Source organism: Miniopterus natalensis, chromosome 4 (assembly GCF_054644295.1).
Source record: "Miniopterus natalensis isolate mMinNat1 chromosome 4, mMinNat1.hap1, whole genome shotgun sequence".
NCBI classification, from domain to species: domain Eukaryota; kingdom Metazoa; phylum Chordata; class Mammalia; order Chiroptera; family Miniopteridae; genus Miniopterus; species Miniopterus natalensis.
In genome coordinates, this window is record NC_142084.1 from 99,034,346 (window position 1) to 99,062,325 (window position 27,980).

General features: G+C 60.3%; 1 protein-coding gene across 4 annotated transcripts; it reads left to right on the top strand.

Annotated features, from left to right (window-relative positions):
• Positions 1–127: 127 nt before the first annotated feature.
• SNX8 (sorting nexin 8) lies at positions 128–27,768 on the top strand. Of its 4 annotated transcripts, none has more exons than XM_087817038.1 (11): positions 128–218; positions 12,116–12,306; positions 13,747–13,864; positions 15,647–15,768; positions 16,764–16,844; positions 17,669–17,829; positions 18,392–18,524; positions 22,126–22,194; positions 23,015–23,158; positions 23,359–23,508; positions 25,341–27,768. In XM_087817038.1, exons 1-11 carry the CDS (start codon positions 128–130, stop codon positions 25,407–25,409), a joined length of 1,329 nt encoding a protein of 442 aa, XP_087673164.1. In that variant the 3' UTR covers positions 25,410–27,768. The 4 variants fall into 4 exon arrangements, with proteins under 4 accessions (XP_087673164.1, XP_087673165.1, XP_087673162.1 ...); XM_087817039.1 differs by having other exon boundaries at positions 132–218; positions 23,362–23,508; XM_087817036.1 differs by having other exon boundaries at positions 132–218; positions 22,131–22,194.
• The last annotated feature ends 212 nt before the right edge of the window (positions 27,769–27,980 follow it).

A 27,980-nucleotide genomic window follows, 5' to 3' on the forward strand; every position in this document is an offset into this window, starting at 1 on the left:
AGTGGGCGGAGCATGGACGGGCCAAGTCAGGCGCCAGCAGGGCGGGCGTGGGCGGGGCCAGGCCTGGCGGGGCGGGCACGGGGCGCGCGGCGGAGGCGGGCGTGGAGGTCACGTGGCGCGCGCTCACATGACTGGCGGTGCGATGGACCCGCTGCCCGCGGCGGTCTCGGCCGCACCTGAGACGGAGGCAGAGGAGGAGGCGGATCCACCCGCGGCAGGTAACGCTGCGGGGCGGGCGGGCGGCGCCCCCGGGCCCGCGACCCCGGTGACCCCGCGGCCCTCGGCGCCCTTCCTCCCCCCGCGCCCCGCGCAGTCCCCACTCCCCCTCCCAGGGACGCGCGTGGCTCCGGGGGCGCGGCCTGGGAGCCGAGTCCCGGTCCAGGTGGGCGCCTCGCCGCGCGCTCCTGCCCGCCGCTCCCTGGGGTCGCCCAGACTCCTCGGGGCCGTGTGGGCGCCGCGCCTGGACCTGCGGGGCTCGGGCAGGAGTTTGCGCGCTCGGGACCCGCGCGCTCTGTCTCCCGCCCCGCTGGCCCGCGGGCGCGCTTCTGGGCGGACGGGCGTCGGCACTGACACCGCGGGAGGCCGGGCTCTCCGGTCCTCTGGCCCCGGAGGACGGGTCGGTGGGCGCGGGCGCCGGTTCTGCTTGGCGGGGCCACAAAGTTGGGGGACTCCGTTGGGGTCTGGAACGGTGCCCCAGGCGGGGTGTCCCAGGCGGGGTGTCCCAGGCAGGGTGCCCCAGGCAGGGTGTCCCAGTCTTAAAGTGAGGTCTGGAGGCCTCTTCGTGTCCTCGCGAGCGTGGCATCCGCTGGCCTGAGGGCTGGGCAGACCCAGGGCGCGCCGGGGTCTGGGCGGCAGCCCCCTTGTGTCCCCCTGTCCCCCCACTGGCCATCTCCTCCCCCGGGACCGCTGCAAGGGGAAGCCTGTGACGGCCTCGCAGTTGATGAGAACAGTGTGTTCTTGACGTCACGCGATTGAGCCCAGCCTGGGCCACCCGCCCCCACGTCCCCAGGAGGGCGGCCTGGACCCCGCGGCCGGCGGCACCTGGGAACGCGCGCCCGGGAGGTGGTGCGCTTCCCCCTCCTTGCGCAGCGCCCCTGGGTGGCGGTGGCGCGGGGTTCGCTCCCTCCAGGGGCCGGCGGCCGCCCCGGAGGCTAAGGGGCGCGGGGGTGGGATCGAGGCTGCGGGGCTGGAGCCCGGAGCCCCCTCCTTGCAGGCACGGGGGCTGCCCTGGTGCCACGCTCAGGCCTCGCCCTGGTCGTTTACGGTTGTGTCGAGCTCCCCGGCTGCCCTGCGGTGACTTCCCGGGGCTTCCCGGGCCGGCGGCTTCCTGAGAAGGGCTCAGTTTCCAGGGCGCAGTCCTGCGGCCGGGGCGCCTCAAAGTGGGCGCCACCGACGGGCGCGCCAGCCTGTGGCCTCCGCCCTTCCAGACCTTCCCGTCCCCAGGCGGGGCAGGCGGAGGGAAAGGCTCGTTACTGCCCGGGGAGAACTAACCCAGAGGCCCTGCCCGGTGGTTAGGGGGCCAGTGGGGCTGCAGTCCCCGAACCCCAGCCTTTGACAGTGAATTCTGTCCTAGCCTGATATGTGTGTCTCACACCTTACCCGAGGCCCATTGTCGCTGTTGAAGAAGTAGTTGTGGTTTACGGACATGCAGCTAATTCCCTCTTCTCTGGTGTTGTGTCCGCCCGGCCAGCACCCATCGTGAGCACTAATTGTGGGGACCCTCAGGCCTAGATCTCTTGCACCTTTGGGGCTGTCAGGACAAAATGACCGTGCTCACCCTGGTTTTTAGCACATTTTATCATATTTTAATTCTTTGAAACAGCTGTGAATAGTAACTCCCCTCTAAAGGTTGAACTTTTGTTTATACAGCACATGGACACACACATTTTCTTCTAGGAAAGTAACATTCTAGGTTAAGTTAAAGTCTCAGCCCAAAGTTCACCGTCAAAGGCTGAGGTTGGGGGACTGCAGCCGCCCGAGCCTCCAGCCCCACACGCTCCTGTCCACCAGAGGAGACAGGATGGATCTTTTCAGTCCTGTTTTTATATTTTACACGTACGTAAAACCCACACCTCCTCCGCACCGCCCGTCTTTCCCTGGGGGAGTGTATTAGTTTCCTGCGGCTACGGTAGCAGTTCTCACACCTGTAGTCACTTCCACACATTTATCACCGCCCAGCTCTGGTGGTCAGTGGTTGGAAATGGGTTTTCCTGGGCTAAAACCCAGGCATGGCCGGGGCAGCTGCCTTCCTCTGGCGGCTCCAGGAGGGACTCCCCTTCCTGGCCTTTCCCAGCCTCCAGAGGCCTCTGCGATCCCCAGCTGATGTCCCCTTTCTCCAGCCCCGGGCCCCGTCTTTCTCAGGCCGTCATCTCTGGTTCTCTGTCTTGTCCCCTGGCCCACATGTGAGGGTCCCGGGTTCCACTGGGCCCACCTGCGTGGTCCATGGCCCACGCCATAGCCTAAGGTCAGGTGCAGCTCTCCTTCCCCTGTGCTGTGTAACCCAATAGAGTCACAGGCTCGGGCGTGAGGATGTCGGTGTCTTGTGGTCCGTTACTCTGCCCGCGACGGCCGATGGCTACCCTAAGAGTGGAACTGCTGGGTCGTAGGGTTTGCACGCTCTCTGCTTTAATGGATACTGACAACTTACCCGCTCGGGGAGCAGTGACCAGGTTATACTGGGATAGCGATGTACTAAAAGCTTCCTTCCATAAGCTCGTCAGCACGAGATACCTTTTTTTTTTTTAACACACGTTTTTATGGATTTCAGAGAGAGGAAGGAAGAGGGCGAGCGAGAGATAGAAGCATCAGTGATGGGAGAGTCACGGGCTGACTGCCCCCTGCAAGCCCCCCACTGGGGATCGAGCCTGCAACCTGGGCACGTGCCCTCGTCGGGCATTGAACCGCGATCTCCCGGATCCTAGGTCAATGCTCTACCGCGGGGCCACGCTGGCCGAGCGAGAGATACCATTTTTAAAACTTCCTTTAGACTTAGAACAACTAAGAAAGCGTTTCATTTTTGCTTCGGTCGGCCTTTCCCTGATTATTCATTCGTTCCTTGAGGTTTAGTTTCTTGTAATAATTTCACCTTGGATGCCCTCTGAACTGACCATTCCTCTCTTTTGCCTGTTTCCTTATGGGATTGTCTTTCTTTCTTTTTGATTTATAGCGGTTCTTTTTGTATTTTGGACATAGAAACCTATGTGGATTTTACACTGAAATAGCTGACTGACCGGAACATTCTGTTCCCGGACGGGGCACAGTGAGCGCTTATGTCGGGGCCTCGTTGAAGTTATAAACTCAGCGACCGCGCCTTAGAATAGGGACGGCAGAGAGGAGCGTGCCTTGTGCTTGGTTGTCCCGTCTGATTTGTTCGGATGGCATCGCACACCGAGCGTGCACACGTACCGGTCGCGCCTCGTGACCAGCCCGCTCCCCTGTGCACCGGGACCCCGTCCCTGGGGCAGGGGGACCTGGCTTCTTTCTCCTCCGTCAGCTCATTCTGCGGCGTTCCATTCATTCCCCCGGCCGGAAGCTCTGCGGGGAGCCGTTTGTCTCCGCAGAGCCTCGGGACGCCTCCTTGCCGTCTGTGGGGTGAGGTCAGAGCGCCCCGGTGCCCGCGCTCCCGGGCAGCACACCCCGCCCGGGCGCGTCCGTCGGAACCCACTGAGCCGCCACGGAGGTTGCACCCACCGGACGGCGGTTAACTCACGCCTCGGCGTTCTGTTTTCATGCGGGCAAAGCCCTGCCCACCCCCCCCCCCCACGCTTCCTTGGGAAGAGACTGATTTCTCTTTGCCTCCCAGTGTCTGTCACCTGTGCCGTGTCGAAAGGGCTCCGATTTCCAATAGGATGGTGTCCTTAGCGTCACTCTTTTTTAGGATCGTATCACGTTCTGATTCGGTAGTTTGGGTTGTTGGTCTTTACAGTCCGTCTCTCACACACACTCACACATGCGATTTGCAAGGTAAAATGTGTCAATTCAGAGAAAGAGGAACTGAATGAAACACTATTATGTGGGACAGATTTAGGCAGAATTTTGTGGTTAGCAAGAAAGTGATGAGTCCTGGGTGGGGGAATTCTGTCTTGGTGTTAGTTTTTCCTTCCTCAGGAAAAGGCCGCACGGAAGAGCTGTTGTGTCCGCCCCGCTTGGTGGGTGATGGGGGAGTCTGGGGGGGCCGTGGCGGGACCTGCTGACCTGCTGTGGCTGTTAGGGGCCCAAGCCTCCGAGCACAGGTCGGACCTACCCCAGGCACGCGGTGATCACGTCCCCCCTCTCAGGGACTGTAGCGTTTGGGGCCTTTGCATGAATCAGTAAGAAATTCTAACCAGACGAAGGGGCAGGCGCTCTTTGCGAAAATCTCAGGATTAAGATGCCGTGTTTTCTGTTTCACGGTAGACGAGGTTGAGGGGAAAACCGGAGATCTGGTACGTGAAGAGAATTTGCCAACAGCACAGCCTGGCCTGCAAAGGTGGGGTGAGGGGCCTCGTCTCAGAATAGCTCCGTAGGAATCCTGGACGCCCTGCCTCCCCTCTCTCGTTAACAGTGGAGGGGTGTGTAGGGTGGAACGTGTGCTGCATCCCTCCTAATGCGGAGTCCCACAGTTGGGGGCGGGAGGCCCCGCTTCTGCTGTGCCTGTTGTCCGAGAGCGGCTGGCGCTGGCCCAGGGTGCGGGTGCGATGCAGCAGGAGGCGTGTGCGGGACCCTCACCTGCTGCTCGAAGCATCTCCCCGGCAGAGGCATCTGTAGCAGCCGGGGGCCGGGTGGCTCATGACTTAGCGCAGCTAATTATCTTAGGACGTAATTGCACCGCCCGACTCCTGAGAGATTCCAGCCTAGACGGGGCTGGGCTGGCCGTCCGGCTCTGGCCACTCGCTGCCGGTGTCGCAGACGCAGCGTGTCGGCCCGTGGGAACCTGAGGGGGTCTGTGGGGGCCGGCCCCTGCGCTGCGGGCTGCCTCCTTAGGTGACGGTGAAATGGGCGACTCAGGGAAGTCCCTGGGGAAGTTTAAAGTTGAACTGTGTCACGTGGTGTAGACACGCTTCCCCCAAGACGGACCTGCAGTGGGCCGTGGGAGGAGTCCCGTGAGGGTGAGCTCTGCAGAGCATGGCTGTGCTGGTCGCCGAGCCCCTCGGGCGCCTGCTGTGTGCCAGGCCGCCGGGGGTGCCTGGGCACAAAAGAACTGACCCCCACCCTTGCTGGCGTGGCGCAGCTGGTCGGGCGTTGACCTGTGCACTGAAAGGTCACTAGTTTGATCCCAGTCAGGGCACATGCCCGGGCTGTGGGCTCGATCCCCCAGCGTGGGGCCTGCAGAAGCAGCCAATCCATGTTTCTCTCTCATCGATGTTTTTCTCAAATCACTTAAAAAAACCCCAACCAATTAAAAATATATATTTAATATTTAAAAGAACTGATCCTCAGAGTAATCCTGAGGGGGAAGCAGTCTCCTCAGCCCCACTTTACACACGGGGAAACCAAGGCACACAGCGGGCCCGTCCCTTGCCCAGGACCTCGCAGTCGTAATGGTGGAGCTGGGGTTCACACCCAGGCGTCGCCCGCTGTTAGGATGTGGCCGATGCCCCCTCCTTGCTGCAGCTCACGTGGGCTGGCGTCCTGTACCCCCGTCTGGTGAACCTCCCTCAAGAGCTCGCTCACCCACCCTCCCAGACGGGACCGTCCCTCTTCCGTGGTTTTCCCTCCAGTGAGTAGCGTGTGTCCCTGTTCTCATGGACACCACCGAGGACCACGGGGAGGTGCCACCGTTTCCGGAAAGGGGGTGCCCTTGAGTACGGGGAGGTGCCACCGTTTCTGGAAAGGGGGTGCCCTTGAGTAACGAAATGGGACGTGACAGACACGTGGCCCTGGAGTGGCCGTGCTCTGGCCGGGGCAGTTTAGGAGCCGTTACTGCAGGCTGGGGACTGCGCCTGCACGTCTGCAGGGAATGCTCAGCGCAGCCCGGGAGGGGGCGTCGCAGCCAGTGTTTCCCGTCGAGGCCGACATCGTCGCTTCTCTGATTTTGTGCAGCGCAGGCCGGGTTCCCTCAGCTAATGAAGATGCTCAGGTTTTCCCAGTCGCTGACTCTGGAGTTTGGGGCACCCACCGGAGGGCAGGGGAGGGCGGGGGGAAGGGCAGACACCTTTGTATAGAGAAGGAGTTTCCAGACTCGGGCAGGTGCCGTGGTGGGAGCGCTGAGGACACGCGTGTCTTCCTGTGGCGGCTTCCACAGTTCTCATCTGCGGGCGCCGGCTCCCGAGGCGTCGCTTTTCGGGTTGGCGAGCTGCGTTCCTGGGGCAGCTGGAAGGCAGGGGTCTTGTCCGCCCGGTGGGCCCTGCCGTAGGTCAGTGAGTGCCTGCTTCAGTGGGTCTGACTGTGTCTCGCTGGGCTGTGGTATCGGTGGCTGCGTGGACGCCAGCGGAAGCCCCGACCTGGTTGGGAGCACGCGGTCTCCCTGCGATCGAGACGCACAGCCCGGTCAGGACGTGGAACGTTTTCACTTTCATGTCAGAAGATCCTAGAAAACCCAAGTCACTTTCAGACTGAACCAACCAGACCGAGGATGAAGGTTTAAAAAAGAGCAGAAACCAGAGACAGACTGAATTTAGAGAGACGAGGTTGTTTTTGAACTTTGAACCCCTACATTGTAAGTTATTCCAAGATTCCTCCAATTAGCTGGAATAATATTCCTTCTGGACTCTGCAGAAAGTGACTGGGCCTCCCCGCCTGACACACCTGAGACCAGGAGGGGTTTGGAGAGAGAGACTCAGCTGAATGGGCCCCTCCGAGGGGCAGCCACAGCCCAGGGCCCTGCTGCTGGTTCCTCCTGCTCCCTGAGTCAGAGGTCACCTGACAGATGACGGCCTCGGCCTTGACTTCACTTTTCTGACGTCTTAAGGAAACAAACCAGTGATCCCCCCCCCCTTTTGTGGTCTGGTTCCTTGCCTCTCCTTTGGAAAGGAATAGCTACCCACAGCTTGAAAATGTCATATGAGAGCGTGTGAGAGGGTGTGTGTGAGAGAGAGTGTGTGGGTGAATGTGAGAGTGTGTGTGTAAGAGTGTGGGTGTGCGTGTGCGTGGGTGTGAGTGTGGATGAGTGAGTGTGGGTGAGTGCGTGTGTGTGAGTGTGTATGAGTGTGCGTGCGTGTGTGTGTGTGTGTGAGAGTGTGGTTCACGTGTCTCTGAGGTCCCAGGACAACCAACCCACCGCCTCTGGACCAGTGGGACGTCGGGAGCTGTCCAGTGCCTGACGGGAGCAGGACACCGTGGACACACCCTGGGGGCGGGCGCAAGGGAGCTCTGTCCCCAGGCCGGCAGTTCGTTCGCTCTGTGCTTTGATCTGGAGTGCAGGTCCTTAAAAAAGAAAGGCCCAGGTGCCAGGCGCTGTGCTGGACACTTTTACATTTTTTTAAAAAAAATTCTTGCCACCCAACAATCGTGTGGGTGGTCTTGTCCCCATTTTAGAGACGAGAAAACCGCGTGCAGGGAGGTGAGCTGCTTGCTCAGCATCAGAGGAGTCAGGGACCCGCAGGGAGACCGCGTGGCCTGTGGCCCCGGCCTGGGCTGTGCCCGCCTCCACCTCTTCTCCTGTCCCCTTGGAGGTGTCAGATTAGGCTGCATGAGTCGGGGGGGACACAGGCCTCGTGTCATTGGGTGGCCTGTGACCTCGGGCAGGCCGTGCTGCAGCCAGGCCTCTGGCTCTCACATCTGTGAAATGGGACCGCAGTGCCCGCGTGGAGTGCTGTAGGCTTAGAGAGAAGTTGGCTGAAGCATCGGGAAGGTGCCAGACCCCAAGGAGTTTCACGGCCGTGGCCCTTGCGTCACTGGTGTGTGGCACCGTGTTCAGCTCTCCCCGTGACTGTCCTGAAGCCTGTGGTGCGAGCGGGAGGTCCGCTGGGCTCGCTGGGACCTGAGCCACTTCACTGGCCACGTGGTGCTTGACCTGAGCTACGGAGGCCGGAGAGGGCTCAGGTCAGACTCCCAGCTGATACGCACCAGAGGGCCCGGGGGGACCTTGGAGATTGTCGGTTCTTATTTCATTTCAAGGTAGAAACACACCACTGTGGGAGGTGAGACACTTTCTTGTGTAGGTTGCTTATCCGGGTTGTATAGTCAGGGTTTTGGCTTTATGGTCTCCTGGAGGAAAGTGGGGGTAGCTGCCAATTGTTGGAAGGGCCAGGGAGGCAGAGGGAGATGCTGCCAGCGTGAGGATGTCGCCGCGCAGGCTCCCCGTAGTGGCGCCCGCCGACCGCCGTCTTCTGCGTCTGCTCCTTGCTGTCGCCCACTGAGCGCGGCTCCTGTCACCAGCGGACCTTCCTGAGGTCTGTTCGTGTGGGGAGGTCGGACCCTGCCTTGGGGGACGTCCAGGCTTCGGCGGCTAGCGGGGCCCTTCTTGCTCGTGTGAATAGAGTCCCTGCTGCCGGCCACAGCGTTACTGAGCACTGACTGCCGGGCACCGCTCGCGATCGCCCTGAACAAGACGAAGAGGCCTGCGGTTGGAGCTCGCGTCCTTGCATGGGACACGGACAGTGTTCGGTGGACAGAACGAGTCCGTGTCGAGCACTGTGGCGGGAGGCGCGGGGCACCGGGTAGGTGTCACAGAGAGTCACATTCGCACCCAGATTTGAGGGAGACGAAGGAGTTGGTCAGGCGGGTATCTGGGGCAAGAATGTCCCCACAGAAGGGCCATCAGGGTTGGCAGGTGTGTGCAGGGAACAGCGAGGAAGCCGGTGTCGCTGGAGAGAGGTGACGAAGGGGGTGTTTGCGGCGTGGCCGCGGACTTGAGGAAGCCTCACGTTAAGGGATGGCCACTCTGGACCTCAGTCAGGAAGCTGAAGTTTCAGTTTTTTCTTTTTTTGATGCCATGAGGATACATCCAGTGGACGACCGAGGGGACCAAGGTGACTGGCAGTGCCGTCCGTCGGCTGGCTCTAGGGCCCGGTTACTCTGGAATCCGACAGTTTCCTTAAAACTGTTTCAGAAACCATTTCAGCAACAATGTGGCAAAGCGCCCATCGGTGACTCTCAGGATGGATACAAGGTTTCTGATCGTGTCTGTCTTTTCCTGTTTGGAATATTCACCATCAAAACAAATGTATCCGTCTATTAGAAGAAAGGTCAACTGGAAGCAACACTGTTGACAGTGATTGTCTGAGGTTTTGGCTTTGACTGAAAAAGTGGAAAGGGGAGCGTGGTCGTGCAGAAGCGCCCTGGGTGCTGGGAACTCACCTGTTAGAGCCCGAGCCTGCGCAGAGCCGGGTGAGGACGGCGGGCGCAGGTGGTAGGGTCACAGGGAGTTTCCCTGTCTCTGGACATTGTAACGACCCGTAAAATGAGTTATTGAAGGAAAAACTGTAAGGCTAATGAAATTGGGGCCACGAAAAGTTTCTGTTTACTTGAGCTCTGGAGTTCAGGGTAATGAAAAAACTGGGTGGCGGGTCATTTTTTAGGGAGTGCCGCCTGCGGAGGGAGACGGCTTGTTCCCAACGCTCGGTGTCCCCGGCGCTCCTGGCGTTCCCCGGCCACGGAGCTGCTGAGGTTTCATTTCCGAGGCCGCGGCCGAGATAGGGACAAGGAAACTTCTGCTTCCACTTCCTGAGAACAGTTTGTCAACTTGAGAAGAAACAGAGTAGCCTGGAGACGTGTTCATCAAAGGAGGAAACAGCCTCGAGAGCCTGGAAGGGACAGTCGTTCACGCTGAAGACCGAGGACGGCCGCCGGCCCCATTTCACGTTACTTACTTGGGTGGGAAAGCTGTCGTCCGGCATCAGCGTTCGTTCCCCGCCTGGCGAGTAAACACCAGCGAGGGCTGCAGGGGCACCCGGTTATCGTTAGATGTGGGGCATCGAACGCCTTCCCCCTGCTCGCCCTGCGACAGTGGCTCTCACGCTCTGGCCCCTGGACCAGCAGCCTCACCTGGAAACTTGTTAGAAATTCAGATTCTTAGGCCCCCCCCGAGACTCGGGGGCCCAGTAGTCTGTACTTTAAAAACAAATTGTAAACTATACATAAAATTTCAACCGCTTCCAGGTGTACCGTTCAGTGGCTTTAAGCACGTTCACCGAGCGGTGCCCTGTTGTGTCCGTCATCACCATCATCCCCAGAACTGTCTCATCCCCAGACTCACCCCCCAGCCCCCGGCCCCGCCCCCGGCGCCACCATCTCCTTCCTGTCTCTGCAAATCTGGTTCCTCCGGGTCCTCGTGAGTGGGGTCATCAGATAGCGCGCGTCCTTCCTCGCCTGCCTCCACGGGGCGCAGTGTCCTCGAGGGCATCCACGTGATGGCGGGTGCCAGTGTCCTTCCTTTCTAAGGCCGAGTGACAGCCCGTCTGGAGGGACCGTGTCTGTTCTCCAGCGGACGCAGTTGCTTGCACCCCCGGCCTTGCGGATAGTGCTGCCGTGAGCGTGGGTGTAAACCCCCTCGGAGACCCCGCTTTCAGTTCTTTCCGACGCAGACCCAGAAGTGGAGCTGCTGGGCCCCGTGGTCGTTCTGTGTTTGACTTTTTGGGGAGCCTCTGCACTGTTTTCCACGGCAGCTGCCCCATTTTCCTGTGGTCCGCCAGCTACACACACGGATTCCGGCCCTGGCCGGTAGCTCAGTTGGTTAGAGTGTCCTCCCGATGTGCCAAGGTCGATACGCCAAGGTCGCGGGTTTGATCCCCGGTCAGGGCACGTACAGCAGTCAACCAGTGAATTCATACAGAAGTGGAGCAACAAATCGATGTTTCTCTCTCTCTCTCTCTCTGTCTCTCTGTCCCCCCTCTAAACAATCAGTCGATAAATTTTTTAAAAAAAGGATTTCAATTCCCCCACATCCTTGCCAACTCGTATGTTTTCCTTTTTCTTTGGGAGCATCTGTCCTCCCTGAGCAACCCGCCAGGAGATTCTGGTGCTCGCTCTGTTTGGAGACTTCAGCCCCGAGGCCCTGCCACCTCTCGCTGGCCATTGTCCCCACGTTCTGGTGAATCTGCAGCTGAGGACGGTGGTCGTGGTAGGTCCGTGTGGTGGTCGAGCACTGAACTTGGAGTCTATCAGAAGACACATTGATTTTTTTTTTTTTTAAATATATATTGATTTCAGAGAGAGGAAAGGAGAGGGAGAGAGAGATAGAAACATCAATGATGAGAGTCATTGATCGGCTGCAGCCCACAACCCGGGCATGTGCCCTGACCGGGACTCGTACCCTGATCTCCTGGATCCTAGTTCGACGCTCAACCGCTGAGCCACGCCCGGCCGGGCCACATTGATTTCACCTGGCGGTGGAGGGGACAACAGGACCTTCCTCACTGCTGCCTGTGGTGCCAAGTGACCCTTCATCACACCGTGAGGGGCTCTGTGCCAGTGGGGAGGACCCGGGAGTGCCTGGGCCATTGGAGTGAGGGGGACCCCAGTGCTCAGTGCCTCCCCTCCGCTGGGGCGTGGCCGCCTGTGAGTGGCCGGCGTGTGCCCGCTGTGCCCGGCCTGTGACCTCTGCCCCGTCGGCGTTTGCTGTGCGAGGCTGCCTGGATGAAGCAGGGCTTGGGTGATGGCACGGCTCACTGGGCAGACCTGCGCGGTCCCCCGCCCTTTGGACTCTGGTGGGAGGGGCCCCAGACGTCACTGCTGACGGAGCCCTGGAGCTGGACGGCTCTGGACGTGGACCTGGCGGGCGCCTGCCTGTGGGTCTGGCGAGTGCGACAGGACAGCAGCTCTGTGTGGGCACCTGGAGTCTCATCGCTGCGCGTTGGGGGATGGCTGACTTGGTGGGACAGTTACCTGGCCAGTTTCTTTTGTTTCAACCCCTTTTCTCGACTGGAGAAAAGGACTCTCTTTTGGGCACACCTGTCACTGTGTCACTCCCCTTTCCTCCCTCCCCCAACGCTGACAACGAGGTTTGAGGGGTCTTAGGAATGCGGGTGTATTTGCCGATTCACCGGCAGACGGGCCCTCGGAGCAGGCCCTGGCGCTGAACGCAGCTCCGTGGCTTCGTGGTGAAGGAGTGGGTGTGACCTGGGCGGGCGCAAGGTTTGGTGGCCCCTGGCTGAGTCCCTGTGCAGGGCTGGCGGGCAGTGCAGGCCGGAGAGCTGACGGGAGACCCCACTTCCTGAGCGGACGGTCCCACTGAGCGTCACCCTGTCTCCTCCAGACTTGCCGAGGCCCCAGCTCAGCGAACGGAGGGACCCGGACCCCACTCGAATGCAGATGCCGCCGGGGAACCCGCTGCTGCTCTCCCACACCCTGCAGGAGCTGCTGGCCAGGGACACCGTGCAGGTGGAGCTCGTCCCCGAGAAGAAGGGCCTCTTCCTGAAGCATGTGGAGTACCAGGTTTCCAGCCAGGTACCCGTGGCGGGGTGGAGGCGTGTGTGGCTCGGGAGAGGCAGCGGGCCCGGCGGGGGGCGAGGCCCGCGTCTCGCTGGGGCTCAGCCCCCCTCGCTCCCTGTGCCTGCGATGCTGCTGCTTAGGAGGCTCGTGGGCAAGATCCCGAGTGGAGGTGGGCACCCCGACCTCTTGTTTTCTCTTCAAACGCACAGTTAACGTTTTTTATAGACTCTAGTTGGTGCACTTTTTATTTATTTAATCTTTATTTTTGAAAAATATATCTTTATTGATTTCAGAGAGAGGAAGGGAGAGGGAGAGAGAGAAAGATCCACGATGAGAGTCACTGATCGGCCGCCTCCTGCAGGCCCCTGGCTGGGGATCGAGCCCGCAACCCGGGCCTGTGCCCTGACCGGGAATCAACCGGGATCTCCTGGATCCTAGGTCGATGCTCAACCTCCGAGCCACGCCCGGCCGGGCTGGTTTGTGCACTTTTAGGTCACAGCAGAATTAAGCAGAAGGTACAGAGATTTCCCATCCCCCCCGACCCCACACACAGCCGCCCCCACCGTCAGCATCCCCACAGAGTGGTCACTCGTGACAGCCAGCGAGCCCACAGTGACACGTCACTCACCCAGGCCCACAGTCCCCGGTAGGGTCGCTCGGGGTGTGCGTAGCCTGTGGGTTTGGACTAATGCACAGTGAGTGACACTCTTGTGGTGCCTGCAGAGCAGCTTCCCTGCCCCACAGGACCTTGTGCTCCGCCTGCGCACCTGCCTCGTCCCCGTAACCCCTGACCGCCACTGCCCCGTCACTGTCTCCCTGGCTTTGCCTCTTCCCGAGTGTCACCGAGCTGGAATCTCCCGGTGCACTGTAGCCTCCTCAGACCGGCTCCTCCGCTGAGTGATGCTGGCGATCACTCAGGACCCAGTCACGCTGGATTTTAGACGTAGCCCCACGCGCACGTTTCGCGTGCAAGCTCTCACGTTCGACCCGGGCTTGGTTCACGGGGACCGGCCTCGTGCAGCTGCGGCTTCCCCGGCGGCGGGTCTGCAGGCCCCTGGGCCCCACCGTGAGCACCGCCTCCGTCCGCGCCCGCGTGTGGTCTGCCGGGCTCGGGGGCTGCCTCGGGAGGCTGGAGCTGCTCTGTCAGCTTTACCGGAGGGTGTTGAGGACAGCCCCCGGCACAAAGTGAAGAAGGCGCTGTTCTTCCGTGCCACGGCTTGGGTGGGACGGTGCCCACCCCTGGAGTCGAAAACTCCCACGGAGGGCCTTGTCTGTCCCGGAACCCAGAGTGAGGTAGTTAAGTGACCCCCGGGCTGTGCAGTGCGTGGAGGTTGTCGTATCGGACGCGGGGAAGGCGGGGCCCCTCTTGGTCTCGGCCTGTGAGGGAAGCTGAGGACGGGTTCTGCTGGGGACGGACGAGCCGGAGCCGCGCCTGAGTGGGCCCTTGCCTTGCAGCGCCTCCAGTCTTCCGTTTACCGAAGGTACAACGACTTTGTGGTCTTCCACCAGCTGCTGCTGCAGAAGTTCCCCTACCGAATGGTGCCCGCCCTGCCGCCCAAGAGGATGCTGGGAGGTACCGCTGGGCCCGCTGGGGGCAGGGAGCAGGCCCCTCTCCAGGGTGCCAGGGTCCGGTCCACTCGTGGCCCCTGGCTGACCTCCCGGCGTGACGCGCGCCCCTCAGTAACCCCGGTCACAGCCGGCTCCCAGTCGCGGCTGCGCCTCGGCTCCCGGGCCTGGTAGGCGAGCGTGACGTCGCCCGGTGCCTGTGGCCTCCATGGGCCTTCTGCTTGGTGACTGACACACGGGGAGGGCCCCGCTGTGCTGGGGAGAAGCAGCGGACCCCGGTGCTCCTCTCTGGCCGGGGCTCCTGATGAGGCCCAGGGCGCTGTCTGTTCCGTCTGCCCCTGCGCAGCCGGGAGCCGCAGCGGTGGCACCGTAGCATTAGCTGGCTTCTCGGAGAGCAGGGGAGCGTGGAGGGGAGGCGTCTAGTCTAGCCTGCGCCTTGAAGGAAATAAGGAGTGCCACGTCTTCACTGTTGCACCTGCAGGTACCGGGCAAGGCGAGGTCACGGGTCCCGGCCCTTCTGCACTGGCCTTTTTCTCCCCGGTTGTGGGCTCAGGGAGGGGGCTCTTGCCCCCTGTCCTGTCTTAGTGACCTTGGTCCTGCAGCCTGTTCCCAGCTTGAAATAAAATTCGATGGGAGGGTGAGTGTCCAGGGCCGACCAGCTGATTTTCTGCCATTTTCCTGATCATTATAAAGTGACAATGCACTTAAATGGGGAAATAACTTGAGATTTAATACAGTTCTCCAGTTTTTTCAAAACAATATGTTTTTATTGATTTCAGAGAGGAAGGGAGAGGGGGAGAGAGGGAGAGAAACATCAGTGATGAGAGAGCCATTGATCGGCTGCCGCCTGCACGCCCCCGACTGGGGATCAGCTCGCAGCCCGGGCACGTGCCCTGACCGGGAATCGAACCGGCAGCCTCCTGGTTCACAGGTCGATGCTCAGACGCTGAGCCACACTGTCCGGGCACAGTTTTCCGTTTTCAGCATTCTGAAATCTTAACATTGTACGTGAACACTTTCCCGTCTCCCAGTCACCAGCTACCGCAGAGTCTAGAGAATGCGATTTCTCATGTCCCACGTGGGCTGCAGAACAAACTGCTTGCGTGATGTTGACGGCGGACGCTCAGGGCAGGCGGGGCCGAACGTCCCGGGGAGGTGACCGCTTGCAGAGACCCAGGCATCAGAGTCGGGCCTGGAAATGCAGGCCCTGGGCAAGCCTGGTCATGGGGTCCAGCATTTGTGACAGCCGGCCTTCCTCCTGGTCCCCAGGGGAGCTTTTCAATAATATTTTAAATACTATTTCTATTTGAGGTTAGACTTAAGTGCCCTTAACGTACACGTCTGCTTTTCTTCCTTGAAGTGAAAATATTTAGCCCAAATGAGATCTATTAATTGGCTCCACCGCAGGGTGAGCTGCGCAATGGGAATGGGAAAACCGGGTTGAATTAACGCGCGTGTGGCCAGGCCTGTCCTTGCAGGAGGGCTACAGGGAGGGGGCTTCTGTGGGGCTCAGACCCTGTGTGGTCGCAGCAGGCTCGGGGTTTTCCTCCGCCGCTCCTGACCCACGTGTATGTGGAGCAGGCGAGGGGGTGGGGGCTCTGCTCTTCCTCCTGCAGCCTCCTTGGGCGTGATGCCCGCTGCCCTGGGCTGGCAGTGCCGCGGGCTCCGGGCTCCTCTCCGAGATGCTCTGAGCACTCAGCCTGGACGGCCTCGGCCCGAGGGCACAGGGTCCCGCCCACAGGGGGTGCGAGCACCGGGCTGTGTTTGGTGACCCGTGTCCTCTCTCCAGCGGACAGGGAGTTCATTGAAGCCCGGAGGAGAGCCCTGAAGCGCTTCATCAACCTGGTGGCCCGGCACCCCCCCTTCTCAGAGGACGTGGTCCTCAAGTTGTTCCTGTCCTTCAGTGGTCCCGTGAGTACATGGGAGACGTGGGGTCCTGTCTCTAAGCCCTTGTGTTTCTGCTGCTCTCTGGCCCTAGTCCCTGGTTTGGCTGCCACGAAGGCTCTATTTCAGCAGCGGCCAAGACTAAGACTGTTCTCTTGCCAGGCAGCAGGCTGGGAAGGATGCTAAGAGGCTCCTGGGTCTGGACTTTGCAGGGTTTTGTGTCCGTGTGGAGCGGGGAGTTCTCAGTGCAGCGAGTGGGCCCTGAAGCTGGTACACGGGGAGGCTGTGGTTTGGAGGGTTTACGGACGTGCTGGAGACCCCGATGTGAATAAGCATCTACTTTAAACAAGGGCCACGTTTGGGAAGCGCCACTTGACCACCAGCTGAGCTGCAGGGATGTGTCCTGGGAACAGCCTGCGTGCACGTTAATTTCAGTTGGGAACCAGGGTGGCAGGTTCTTCCCCAGACCATGGTCACGCGTCGAGATTAGGGTCAGGAAGCTGAGGCACAGCCACCATCCTGGCCGCAGCCCTGTCCCCAGGACAGTCAGCTTCTCCGCAGGCGGGAGGTTTTGCCCAAGGGACCCTCTCATTGTGGGGGTGGGATGGAGGTGGCTCCCACCAGGACACGTTGCTGGTGGGATAGGTGTGTTCCTGGCCCCTCTGTTAGAGGGACCCCTCCTTGAGCGGGGACCTGGGAAGGGGCTGGACCCCACCCTCACCCCTGCTGCAGGAGGGCCCGGGTCAGGGGGCAGAGGCAGAGGCGGCGGAGCCTGGCTTTCTCTTCCCCTCACTTCGTAGAGGCACAGGGGCCTCTGACCCCTAGAGAAGGCCCCCCGTCCGTGGGCGACAACCCTAAAGCCTGAGAAGCAGCGAGGAGGTTATGGGATGCTTATGCTCAGGTGGACGGTGGAAACTCACGTCTCCCGGAGAGGCCTGAACCCTGCTTCGGAGCGACCGGTCTCCTGCTGGCTGCTGGGCGGCTGCTGTCGGCCGTAGTGGTCAGCTTGTTTCCTCTCGCAGGACGTGCAGAGCAAGTTGAAGGAGTCGGCTCAGTGTGTTGGTGACGAATTCCTGAACTGCAAGCTGGCTACTCGGGCCAAGGTACGTGTCTGGTTCTGGTCACGACTCCCCCTTAACCAGAGCAGTGCCCCTCTCACCTCGGCAGCGTGCCGGGGTGAACTGAGCTCCGCAGCAGGCTCTCTCACGTCACCCTCACGTCGTGCCGATGTCACGTCCGCTGTGCAGGGAGGGGACAGGTCAGAGACGCCACCACCTACAAGGCCGCAGATGTCTGAGCTTTGCGACCCGGAGCCCCCAGGCTCTCGTGCTGTGACCTGAGGCTTGTGACTCAGACATGTGCTTGGTCACCAGCCTTTTGTCTTTGAGGGGATTGATTGTCACCTAAGTTTATTTTAAATGTAGTTAATCTCATCTTTTTCTCAAAAGGATTAAGGTAGCTGTTTGATAGCTTTTTTTCCTTCTTACCTGCTTCTCCATACAAAAACCCAGACTCTTTTACCTTTGTTTTACTCCCTAAGCTTTCCGTTTTCTAAGCACGATGTAGTTAGTAACAGTTAATATTCACGCTGGTTAAAATGAGGGCTGCAGAGGCCTCCCCTCATGTGGACGCCTGTCTGGATTCCACGCTCCTCATTTCAAGTCCAAGGTTATTAGTCCAGCGTTGTCGTCAGGACCTCCAGTTTGACCAGTTTCCGTGGACACTAGGGTCTAGCCTCGTGGGGGTCATTCAGTTTGTGCAACAATGTTTCTGTTTCTCTTGGACACAAGGGGAGGTGGAGGGCCAGCTTCGGCCCCGGGCATGTCTCCGCATGACCTGGGTTTGGCAGTCTGTCCATCTCCTGTGGGGCATCTTTGCTGAAAGGCGTTACATGCCTGGTGATGCAGTTTCCCTCCTCCCCGGTCAGGACTTCCTCCCAGCCGACATCCAGACTCAGTTTGCGGTTAGCCGGGAGCTGATTCGAAATATCTACAACAGCTTTTACAAGCTCCGTGACCGGGCCGAGCGGATGGCGTCCAGGGCCATTGACAATGCTGCTGACCTCCTCATATTTGGGAAGGAATTAAGGCAGGTGGCCCTGTTAGGTTCCACAGCGCCCATGGGTGGGAGAGGCCTTTTGGTGCTGGGCTCATGCATTTACCATAACACCCCTCGTTCTGACCCGTTCCACTCCAAAGGGGAAGGGGAGGGCTGGGCAAGTGGGAGAGCATATCGGGAAGAAAAGAGATGGAGAATTTAGGCAGAGAAACGTGGATTCCCACACTCGGAGGCTCACCAGGGTCTCGAGGGCCATGTTCCCTGTTGTTAGAATTAAAAAGATTGGTGTGACTTTGGGAAGGACACGGGGGCTGTGGATGCTCCCTCCGCCCTGGAGGAGAGGCGGGCCTTCACCTGGACTCCGCCCTGCACAGGGCAGCGGGTCTTATGGGGAGGAGTGGGAGCAGCAGGCGTGGGCTGAGGCCCCTTCTTTTTGGCAGGCCCCCAGACTTCCCTGCAGCCACTCTGGGTAGTGAGGGTCCAGGTCAGGGGGTGCAGGGAACCAGGATAGCGTGGTGTTGGGGCAGAGGGCGGTGTCCGGTTGGACTGGCTTCCACGCCCTGAGTGTCTCCTCTGTTTTGTTTTGCCTCAGTGCTTTAGGGTCTGACACGACCCCGCTCCCCTCCTGGGCCACTCTGAACAGTAGCACGTGGGGGTCCCTGAAGCAGGCGCTGAAAGGCCTGTCTGTGGAGTTTGCGGTGCTGGCCGACAAGGCTGCGCAGCAGGTGAGTGATTCGTCCCGACGCTCCTGCTCCTGCTCCTCTCCCTGCTCCTGCTCCCGCTCCCCTCCTGCTCCTGTTCCTGCTCCTGTTCCTGCTCCTGCTCCTCCTGCTCCTGTTCCTGCTCCTGCTCCTCTCCTGCTCCTCCTGCTCCTGTTCCTGCTCCCGCTCCTCTCCTGCTCCTGCTCCTCTCCTGCTCCTGCTCCTCTCCTGCTCCTGCTCCTCTCCTGCTCCTGCTCCTCTCCTGCTCCTGCTCCTCTCCTGCTCCTGCTCCTCTCCTGCTCCTATTCCTGTTCCTGCTCCTGCTCCTCCTCCTCTCCTGCTCCTGCTCCTGCTCCTCTCCTGCTCCTGTTCCTGCTCCTGCTCCTGCTCCTCTCCTGCTCCTGCTCCTGCTCCTGCTCCTGCTCCTGTTCCTGCTCCTGCTCCTCTCCTGCTCCTGCTCCTGCTCCTGCTCCTGTTCCTGCTCCTGCTCCTCTCCTGCTCCTGTTCCTGCTCCTGCTCCTCTCCTGCTCCTGCTCCTGCTCCTGCTCCTGCTCCTGCTCCTGCTCCTCTCCTGCTCCTGTTCCTGCTCCTGCTCCTCTCCTGCTCCTGCTCCTGCTCCTGTTCCTGCTCCTGCTCCTCTCCTGCTCCTGCTCCTGCTCCTGCTCCTGCTCCTCTCCTGCTCCTGCTCCTGCTCCTGCTCCTGCTCCTGTTCCTGCTCCTGCTCTTCTCCTGCTCCTGCTCCTGCTCCTCTCCTGCTCCTCCTGCTCCTGCTCCTGCTCCTGCTCCTCTCCTGCTCCTGTTCCTGCTCCTGTTCCTGCTCCTCTCCTGCTCCTGCTCCTGTTCCTGCTCCTGCTCCTGCTCCTGCTCCTCTCCTGCTCCTGCTCCTGTTCCTGCTCCTGCTCCTGCTCCTCTCCTGCTCCTGTTCCTGTTCCTGCTCCTGCTCCTGCTCCTGCTCCAGGGAACGCCCTGTGCCTGGGCCCACGGAAGCGGCTCCTTAGATGCTCGTCGGAGTACTGAGTCTCAAGTGAGGGACCACTGTTCTTGGGTCACAACCGCACACCCCCAGCTGTTCTGGGTGGCTCCCCATGGGCCATTTATGCTCTTAAGAGGGTTGATGGTGACAGAACAAATGGGATTCTAGTCTCTTGAGGCTTTGCTGAGATGTCACCTGCCCTTAAAAATGTCACCTTGGCCTGGCAGGTGTGGCTGAGCAGTTGAGCATCGACCTATGAACTAGGAGCTCACTGGTTCAGTTCCCGGTCAGAGCACATGCCCAGGTTGTGGGCTTGATCCCCAGTCGGGGGCGTGCAGGAGGCAGCCGATCAGTGACTCTCATCATTGATGTTTCTCTCTTTCTCTGAACTCAATAAAAACATATTTTAAAAAATGTCACCTTGGACCTCACTTCTGGGTGGACCAGGTCCCATGTCCCTGCCCTGCTTTCACCCACACAACCTCCGGAAAAGCGTCTGCTGCACGGGCAGGTGCTGTTTGTAGGAATCTATGAAGATCTTGTGGTTGTTGGGGATCAATCTGAAGACACTCTGTTTACCGTCAGGCTGAGAGGGCCATCTGGCTGCTCTTCTGCAGTAAAACTTACATAGTTTTCAGGGTGTTAGTTGGCTGCCTAGTTCTTGGGGAGATGGTGTTTAGGCTGCTAGCAGATGGTTTTAAATGAATTGGAACAACATGAACTGTGAAGGCCTGCGGCCTGCCTGACAGTCGAGCTGCTTGGTAGCCAGCTGGAGACCCGCAGTGGCCTGGCGGGTCTGACAGTGCAGTTGGCGGCTTTCAGGCCCCAGGGGGCGCGAAGGGCCCAGGATGCCTCTTCCTGTTCATGGTCTGGAAAGTCCTGGGTTTTCCTTCTCTGTGGTCAGTGCCTGTGTGTTCCCTCTAGAAACTAGGTGGGGCGGCTTTGGTCTTAGAATTGGTGCTGGACCTGGGTCTCCAGGTCTGACAGGTGTGACAGTCTGAGGGAGGGCCAAGGACTCGGTGGCAGAGGTCTGGCCATAGGGAGAGGCGGGCGAGCTGAGGGACCTCGGTGGGCTCAGCAGTGTCCTGTGCTGGGACCTCGCTCAGGTTACTTTGTTCTCTGTTCCTGTTTCCCCATCGATTGAAAGCGAGCGGCTGGACTATACTCAAAGCTCAGTCTGTAAAACATAAAAATGAAGCTACTGTTGTGGTAGGGCCCTCGGCCCGCACAGCCCCTCTTCCTAGGTAGCCTTGGGGTTTGGGGCGGGGACACCACGAACCCCCAGTGCAGGATGGAAGTCCCTAAGGGCATTTCTAGCACCTTTGCTGATTCAGACTTGTAGGCTGTTTCCACCTTGAATGGGGTCAGGCTTCTGATGTGAGACAAGCCCGTAGTTTGAGGCTCCTCCAGCTCTGAGGTTCTCTGATCGGATCTCACAAACGCTGCTTTGAAATTTCACGTCTGAAGAGGTGTCATTTCCTGCATAGTCCCACTGTCCTTGGTGGTTTTCACGTTGAAGTGAAATTAATAGTTTTAACACGAAACTGGGTCAGACCAGCGACCCATCAGGCCTTTCTTCCCTTCACTCTGCTGAACAAATAGACATCTGAGGGTTGGCGTTCCTAGTTCTGTTCTCACCAGTCCTGGTTTTACTCTCCCCAGACCTGCTAGTGGGAGACCTAGGGGCTCTGTGCCAGCCCGACAGGTGAGACTCAGGTGAGGCTGTTTTTGTGGTGACAGCATCTGTGCTTTTGGTAAAGGAGCAGGTGTGGGTGGTTTAGGGACTTGTTAGCAGATGACACGACCAGGAGGGAGCCCTGAGCTCCCCCTGCCACAGACCGGGGAGCGGTGTGTGCCCCACTCTGTGTCCCTCTTCCAGTCAGGAGGGTACAGGGCACCTGTGGCCGCTGGGTATTTTCCTGTAACCTCAGTGATGAGAACCTCGATTCTGGGTGTGGGATCCAGTGGCCTGGAACCTCTGAACTCAGAGGTCCAAGGGACCCTGGGTCCCCAAGTTGGTGCCAGAGCCTGGGCAGGGGCCCCTGGCCCCCCTGCCACTGCTTGTATTCCCATTAAGCCTGCCCTTCTCACTTCTCGTCTGCTTCCTTCTGGCTGCACCCTCCCTGTGGGTTATGGGATGAACTTTCCAATGTTGGCCATACGAGCTCTAGATGTGGTAGTAGAGACTCAGTTTCCCCAGGAGCCGGGGTGCACCTGGAAGAGGCGCTCAGCTAACACCTGGGAGAGGCACTTGACTAACACCTGGGGGAGGTGCTCAACTGACAAGCTCCCAGTGTCAGGTGGACATTCGGGTCTCATAGGGCCTGCTGAGCTGCTGGGGAGGGCGTTGGAGCACCTGGTTCTCCTGGGGCTTGTGGGACATGTGGGCTTTGGAACGTGGGAGGGACAGGCCGTGTTGAACGGCGGGCATGGTGGGCAGGTAGCCTGGGGAGGCGAGGCCCCTGTTATCGCATGGCTGGGCTCTGTGGCTTCCCTGCCTTGTGTTGGGGGCTGCCGGGGTGGGGTGGGGGGTGGGTGGGCTCTTCTGCAGAGCTGGCTGGGTCCCAGGGAAGAACTTCCCGGCCTGCAGCAGCCTGACTGGTGGGTCTGGGCCCCGGGGGTGCGGCGTTGGGTAACCAGCCTGCTCTCTAGGGCAGACAGGAGGAGGGCGACGTGGTGGAGAAGCTGAGCCTCTTCCTAGACCTGCTCCAGGCCTACAAGGTGAGTCCTGCTGGACTGGGCTGGGCAGAGCCCTTGAGAGGGAGCCATGCTCCATCCAGGGCAGCGAGAGTCGGGAAGCTGGGCGTGGGGGCAGATGCCCTGGGCAGTCTCTGCGCTGTGGCCCCTGGAGGTGTCCACGGACCTCTGGCTTCCCCAGTCTGAGAGCGGAGGGGTGTGTGTGTACGTATGTGCGTGTGAATCTGTGTGTGTGTGATTAGGTGCTGGTGTGTATGTGAATCTGAGTGTGTGCATGCACGCGTGTGTGATTAGTGTGTGAATCTGTGTGTGATTAGTGTGTGAATCTGAGTGTGTGTGATTAGGGGTGTGTGTGAGTCTGAGTGTGTGTGATTAGGGGTGTGTGTGAGTCTGAGTGTGTGTGATTAGGGGTGTGTGTGAGTCTGAGTGTGTGTGTGCGTGTATGTGGGATTAGGTGTTGGTGGGCATGTGTGGCTCCTGTTTCCCACACGCCTTCCGATCGGGGGGACTTAGGCCCTGGGGACACGCCGGTGTACCTCCCCGCTGCTGGCTGGACACAGGCTTCTGGAGATGGGCAGCGTGCCCGTCCGCCCGGTGGCCCAGCTCCGCGCTGTCCATGCTGCGCGTTTCACGGGGGTGTGGTTTGTGGTTCCGCTGGGCCCTCACCGAGCTGCTGTTCTGTGAACGCTCGCCGAGCGTGGAGCGAGCGGGGGTGAGCTGTTGGTGAGAGGGAGCGTCGTTCTTGGGAACCCTCCCACCGACGTGAGCAGCGCCGACTGGGCGGGACCCGCGCGCCCTCCGGCCTGCCCGGCCTCCGGCAGCGGCCCGCTCTGGCTCTCCCCAGGACCTGTGCGAGCGGCACGAGAAGGGCGTGCTGCACAAGCACCAGCGGGCCCTGCACAAGTACAGCCTGATGAGGCGGCAGATGAGCGCCGCCCACGGCCAGGAGCCCGCGTCCGTGGAGCAGCTGGAGTCCCGCATCATGGAGGTGCCCCGGGCGTGGGGGGCCGGGGGGGCTGCAGGCGGGGGCGGGAGCCTGGGCCTGCCTCTGCTGGACCCCGGAGCCCTCGGTGGGTCTCTGGCCCTCTGGACACCAGGCTGGGCCCTGTGGGGGGAAGGGGCGGGGCCCGGGCGTGAGGGCCAGAGCATCCGCTGGGCCCCGAGCAAGGGAGGCTCTTTGCTCCGCAGCAGGAAGACGCCATCCAGACAATGGAGCTGCGCAACTACTTCTCCCTGTACTGCCTGCACCAGGAGATGCAGCTGGTCCACGTGTACCTGCCCCTCACCTCCCATATCCTCGGGGCCTTCGTCAACTCCCAGATCCAAGGGCACAAGGAGGTGGGCTCCCTGTGTGACTGAGGGGTGTGTGGGAGGCCAGAGCGAGAGTACAGGAGCAGTTTCTCACCTTCTGGAGGACCCCGGGAGTCAGGTGAAGCATGCAGAGCCCCAAGAACTGAGAAGAGACCGTGGGAGTCGGGGGGAGGCCACTGGAGCAGGGGAATCAAAGCTGCTCAGCCTCCTCCCGCTGGTGGTCCTCTGCCTGTGGGGAGAAACGCTGTTGTCCCGAGACGAGGAAGCTGCAGCTGTACTTACTGGACCCACTCACCTGGAGCCATCAACCCCTAGCTCCCGCCCTTGGCCATGGCTCACCCTTCCCAACAGCAACACGTGTGTCCCTCTCCAAGTGGCCTCAGGTCCTTGTCTGTCCAGGAATTGGCCTTGTGCTGTCCCACAGCCCTGCTCCTGGTGCACCTGCCCTGGGTCACGGTCACCTAAGGGGGCATCTGCTGTGGCCACCTCCTGCTCCTTGGCACGGCTCAGGGGTCTCAGGCTCAGAATTTCTAGAACGTTGACTCAGATCCCAGCTCTGCGGCTGTTGTGAACTCTCACGGCCTTGGTTGGGTCAGTAACGTCCGTGGCCTGGTTTCCTTACCTGAACTGGGACATAAAATACAGCGGCCTGAGGGTTCAGCGGGAGCTGGGCTGCAGGTAGCCACCTGGTCTGTGGCTGTGCTGGGCACACAGCTGGACTCAGCTGGCCCTGTCACCAGGGACCACAGAGACTAGTGAGAGATCCAGGGAGGAAGGGGCTTGTCACTCGTGGAGGCCTGTGCAGGGTGGGGCAGGGCAGGGAGCCATAGAATGAACTCAGACTCAGAGTTCACAAAGGTCGTTGGCCACAGCTTGGAGGGTGGGTTAGGATGGAGAACTGTCAGAACATGGAGATTCTCCATCCAGCCCGGAGGCGACTGACCAGGCCAGCGGACAACCGAGACCCCAGTCTAGAACCACTCATATCAGAACCGCCTCGAAAGTTTGTGCAGCAGGCAGATCGTGGGTACAGATCCTGCCACGGCCCTGACTGTGTCTCAGGGCCAGGACTCGGGAAACTGTGCTGTTAGTGGGACACCAGGTGACTCTGGGATGGGAGGACTCTAGGGGAGACCGGGGGAGTCTGGGGTAGAACCCTAGGGGACAGCAGGTGAGTCTGTGTCGCACCTGGGTCAGGCTGTTGGGACCCCGATCCTAGATTTTTCTATTGTAGGTGACTAATCCCTGATCTTGTGACATGGAGACTAGACTGCTTCATCTGCATGTCCCCAGGGCCACGCTCTGTATCTCTTGTTGTCACATGAGGCACTCTGCCACCAATACTGGTTTTGGACACCCGCCCATGGCCAGAGCCGTCCCGCTCCTTGTGCCCACGTGTCCCTGTCTCAGCCTGGACACTGCATGGCTCAGTGGGCGGGGCGGCGGGTCCTCTTTCTGCCATGTTTCGCTCGCTGGTGTGGTTGTTGGCGGAGGTTGGCCTGGTGTCTGACCTGCTAGCCAGAGGCCAGCGCTTGCAGGGCTGTTAGAGAGAATGCTGGAGATCATAGTGTTTCTTAAAATTTTGTGTCCAGCTGACTTGTGTCCCTTTGGTCCTGCATGCAGGGACGTGGACTAGCCATCTGTTACCTCTGGTTTCCGGCCCCCTCTCAATTTGGGCTTTGTCTCTGGAGGGATGGGTCACGATGCAGGGAGTGGGAAGGGCACCTTTGGGGCAGGTGACACATGCCTGGTGGTGGCATGTCCCCTTCTGCCTCAGACACTAGGCGGGCTGTCTGGTGTCCCATGAAGAGCTATGAGTGGGGCTGCGCCCGCCGGCTGACCCTGTGCTCTCCCCGCAGATGAGCAAGGTGTGGAAGGACCTGAGGCCCAAGCTGCACTGCCTCTTCGCGGGACCCTCCAGCGCCTGACCCCGCCGTGGTCCCCGAGGGACAGCCTGTCTCACTAGTGCCAGAGGACCCGGCACCCCCACTAAAACTTCTTTCCAAACGGTGTGTCCCTGTTTAATTCCATTCAGATGGCGGCTGTCCCCCATGTCCCACTGGCTGCCACTCTTCGGGCAGAAGAGCTGACATCAGAGCTGGTGGGGCCAGGATCCAGGTGCCGTGGCTCCCCTGCCCTCGTGGGAGCAGAGCTGAGGACACGCCCCCAGGTCTCTAAGCATCCACAGAAGCTGAGGCCACGTGGGGTCTGCTGCAGTTGTCCCCAACCCCAGCACTGTGGTCTGTTGGTCTGGTGGTGTGAAGTGTTATGTCCTGGAATGGTTTTTCTCCCGGCACTCAGAGGGTGGGTGGCAAGGACGTTCTCCCAGATGGTGCCTGGGGTGTGTGCAGGGACCTCGAGTGCAGGGACCCCGTGTGCAGGGACCTCAAGAGCGGGGACTCTGTGTGTGGGGACCCCGTGAGTGGAACAGTGGGAAGGGCTGCATTAGCTGAGCAGGGAGGAGGCGGCTGAAACCCTGCAGAGGGCAGGACCACCCCTGTAGCCAGCATGCCGTGTTGGTCAGTGAGGGGCAGCCCGGCTGCTGAGGCCAGCAGGTAGTCCTTGGGGGGGTGTGTGGGGTGGCCGTGTGAGCTTCGGAGCCACAGCAGGAGCCAGAAGGGGAGGCGGCACTATTGTTGGGCGCTCAGACTTCATTTCTAGGGGACAGACCAGACCAGCGAGCAGTCCCAGTCTGGGACTGGCGTGCGACAGTGTCCTGTGTCCCTCCGTACATGCATGTGCATGTCACTCTGTGACTGTGTGCTGTGGTCTGTGGTGTGGAAGGCCAGGTGGCCTGGTGCTTGGCCGTCTGGGTGCTGGGAGCTGCTCTGTCCTTCCCGTTTTGGTGCATGAGGCTGGAAGGGTGAGGAGGGGAGGGCAGTGGGGTGTTGTCTGGCAGGGGCTGTGGACCAGGGGTCTCTTGCTCTGGTTACCCTTTCAAACCAACCTCATTTCCATGGTTGAGTAGAGCCCTCTCAGCCTCCTGCTCTTGCTGGCCCAGCCACCTGCTTCCAGGGTCTGAGGGGACTGGTGTCTTGCAGCTCTGGGGGTGGGGTGGGTGCTTCCTGAGCCCCATCCGTGTGAACAAGCAGCAGACAGGGCCCCTTGAGGAACAGGTGCTAGAGGGTCTGACTGCAACGTAGGGTCGCGGGGAGCCCGCCTCCCAGGGCTGCTGCCTGACTCAGGGTTGTCTGATGTCGTCTGACTTCCAAGCCCGTGTGTCACCTGGGGACACGCAAGACCCTGACCTGGAGATGGAGGCTCTAGGGTACCTGCAGCCAGACAGGCTAGCGCATCACCTTCCGGGGGAAGTGTCGCTGGGGCACACCCTTCCCTGGGCTCTTTGTGGAAGCAGCTGTGCAGGGAGAAGGCTGCTGAGCTGCCCCAGCCCGATGCCCTGCTGCAGCCAACGTGCCTTCCTGGGTTGAGCTGGGCATTGTACTCCCAGGGCCTGGCAGGTGGGGGCTGTTCTTGCTTTTTGGTCTCCCTCTTTGGAAACGGGTTCTCAACCGCGTCGAGCAGCCTTGTGCTGCCCCTCCAGGCACTTCTGCACACTTGACCATGAAGTATGACTGCCAGGCCTTTTCTGTCCTGTCCTTCAGCAGCTGCTGCTCACTCACCTGGGGCCTGTCGTGGGCGACGGGGGACAGTAACCACCATATAGGCAGTGGAGAGTCACACAGATCCCCAGCCAGGCCTGGGGCTGCAGCAGGAAGGGGGTGACAGGGAGCATCTCCCAGGGCAAGCTCAGGCTCTCCTTGCACAGGTCACTAGGCTTGGGGTGGCGGGAGGGAGGGGGGCCTGCATGCCTCTGCGCCCTCCTGCTGCCTGAGCTGTCCTTGCTGTCCCTGGGAGCTGAGGTGCCACCACAGCCTCACCTCGCCCAGTAATGGGAACCCCAGTTGCAATGCCCCATTGCACCCTTCCTGCCACACAGGGAGGAGTCACTGCTCCTGCTCGTGCTCCAGAAAGGCGAGTGACAGCACCACTGGCTCAGCCTGGCCCGTGGTTGGTCCCTCCCGCCTGCGCCCAGCTCACGCAGCGGTAACCAAAGACACAGAGCCTGTGGGGCCTGTGGGATTCGGCTGGCGCTGTCCGGGTGGGTCTGCATCTGAGGCCTTTCCTCCTCAAGTCAGTTTTGTGTGTGAAGCACTTTAGCGGGCTGCCCGAATCAGTGACGGCCACACCGAGTAAACTGGAATTGTTTATAGATGGTCCACATTCTGAGGTTTTCGTCAATAAACTAACATGAACAACAATTAAACATATTTATAAAAGTTAGGTGAAGTCATGAGTTCTCTGTGTAAGTGAGTGGGTCCCACCTTCTTGCTCAGACATTGGGAGAACGGCCCCATCCTCGTGGGCTAGGGGAGGCAGCCAGTCTGCGATGCATTAGACCAGGGTTTTGGCCTTGGGCCCTGACTGTCCCTTGAATCACAAGGCTGGTGACCTGCCTGTTGGTTCACCTCCGTGATCCCAACAAGAGCTAGTGGTACTGA

Bases quoted from the DNA above. Each gene is read 5' to 3' on its own strand.
- SNX8 (XM_087817036.1), top strand. From the start codon at position 143: ATGGACCCGCTGCCCGCGGCGGTCTCGGCCGCACCTGAGACGGAGGCA. The intron at 13,865-15,646 runs GTACCGCTGGGC...TCCTCTCTCCAG, and splicing joins GCCCAAGAGGATGCTGGGAG to CGGACAGGGAGTTCATTGAA. The intron at 23,509-25,340 runs GTGGGCTCCCTG...CTCTCCCCGCAG, and splicing joins AGATCCAAGGGCACAAGGAG to ATGAGCAAGGTGTGGAAGGA.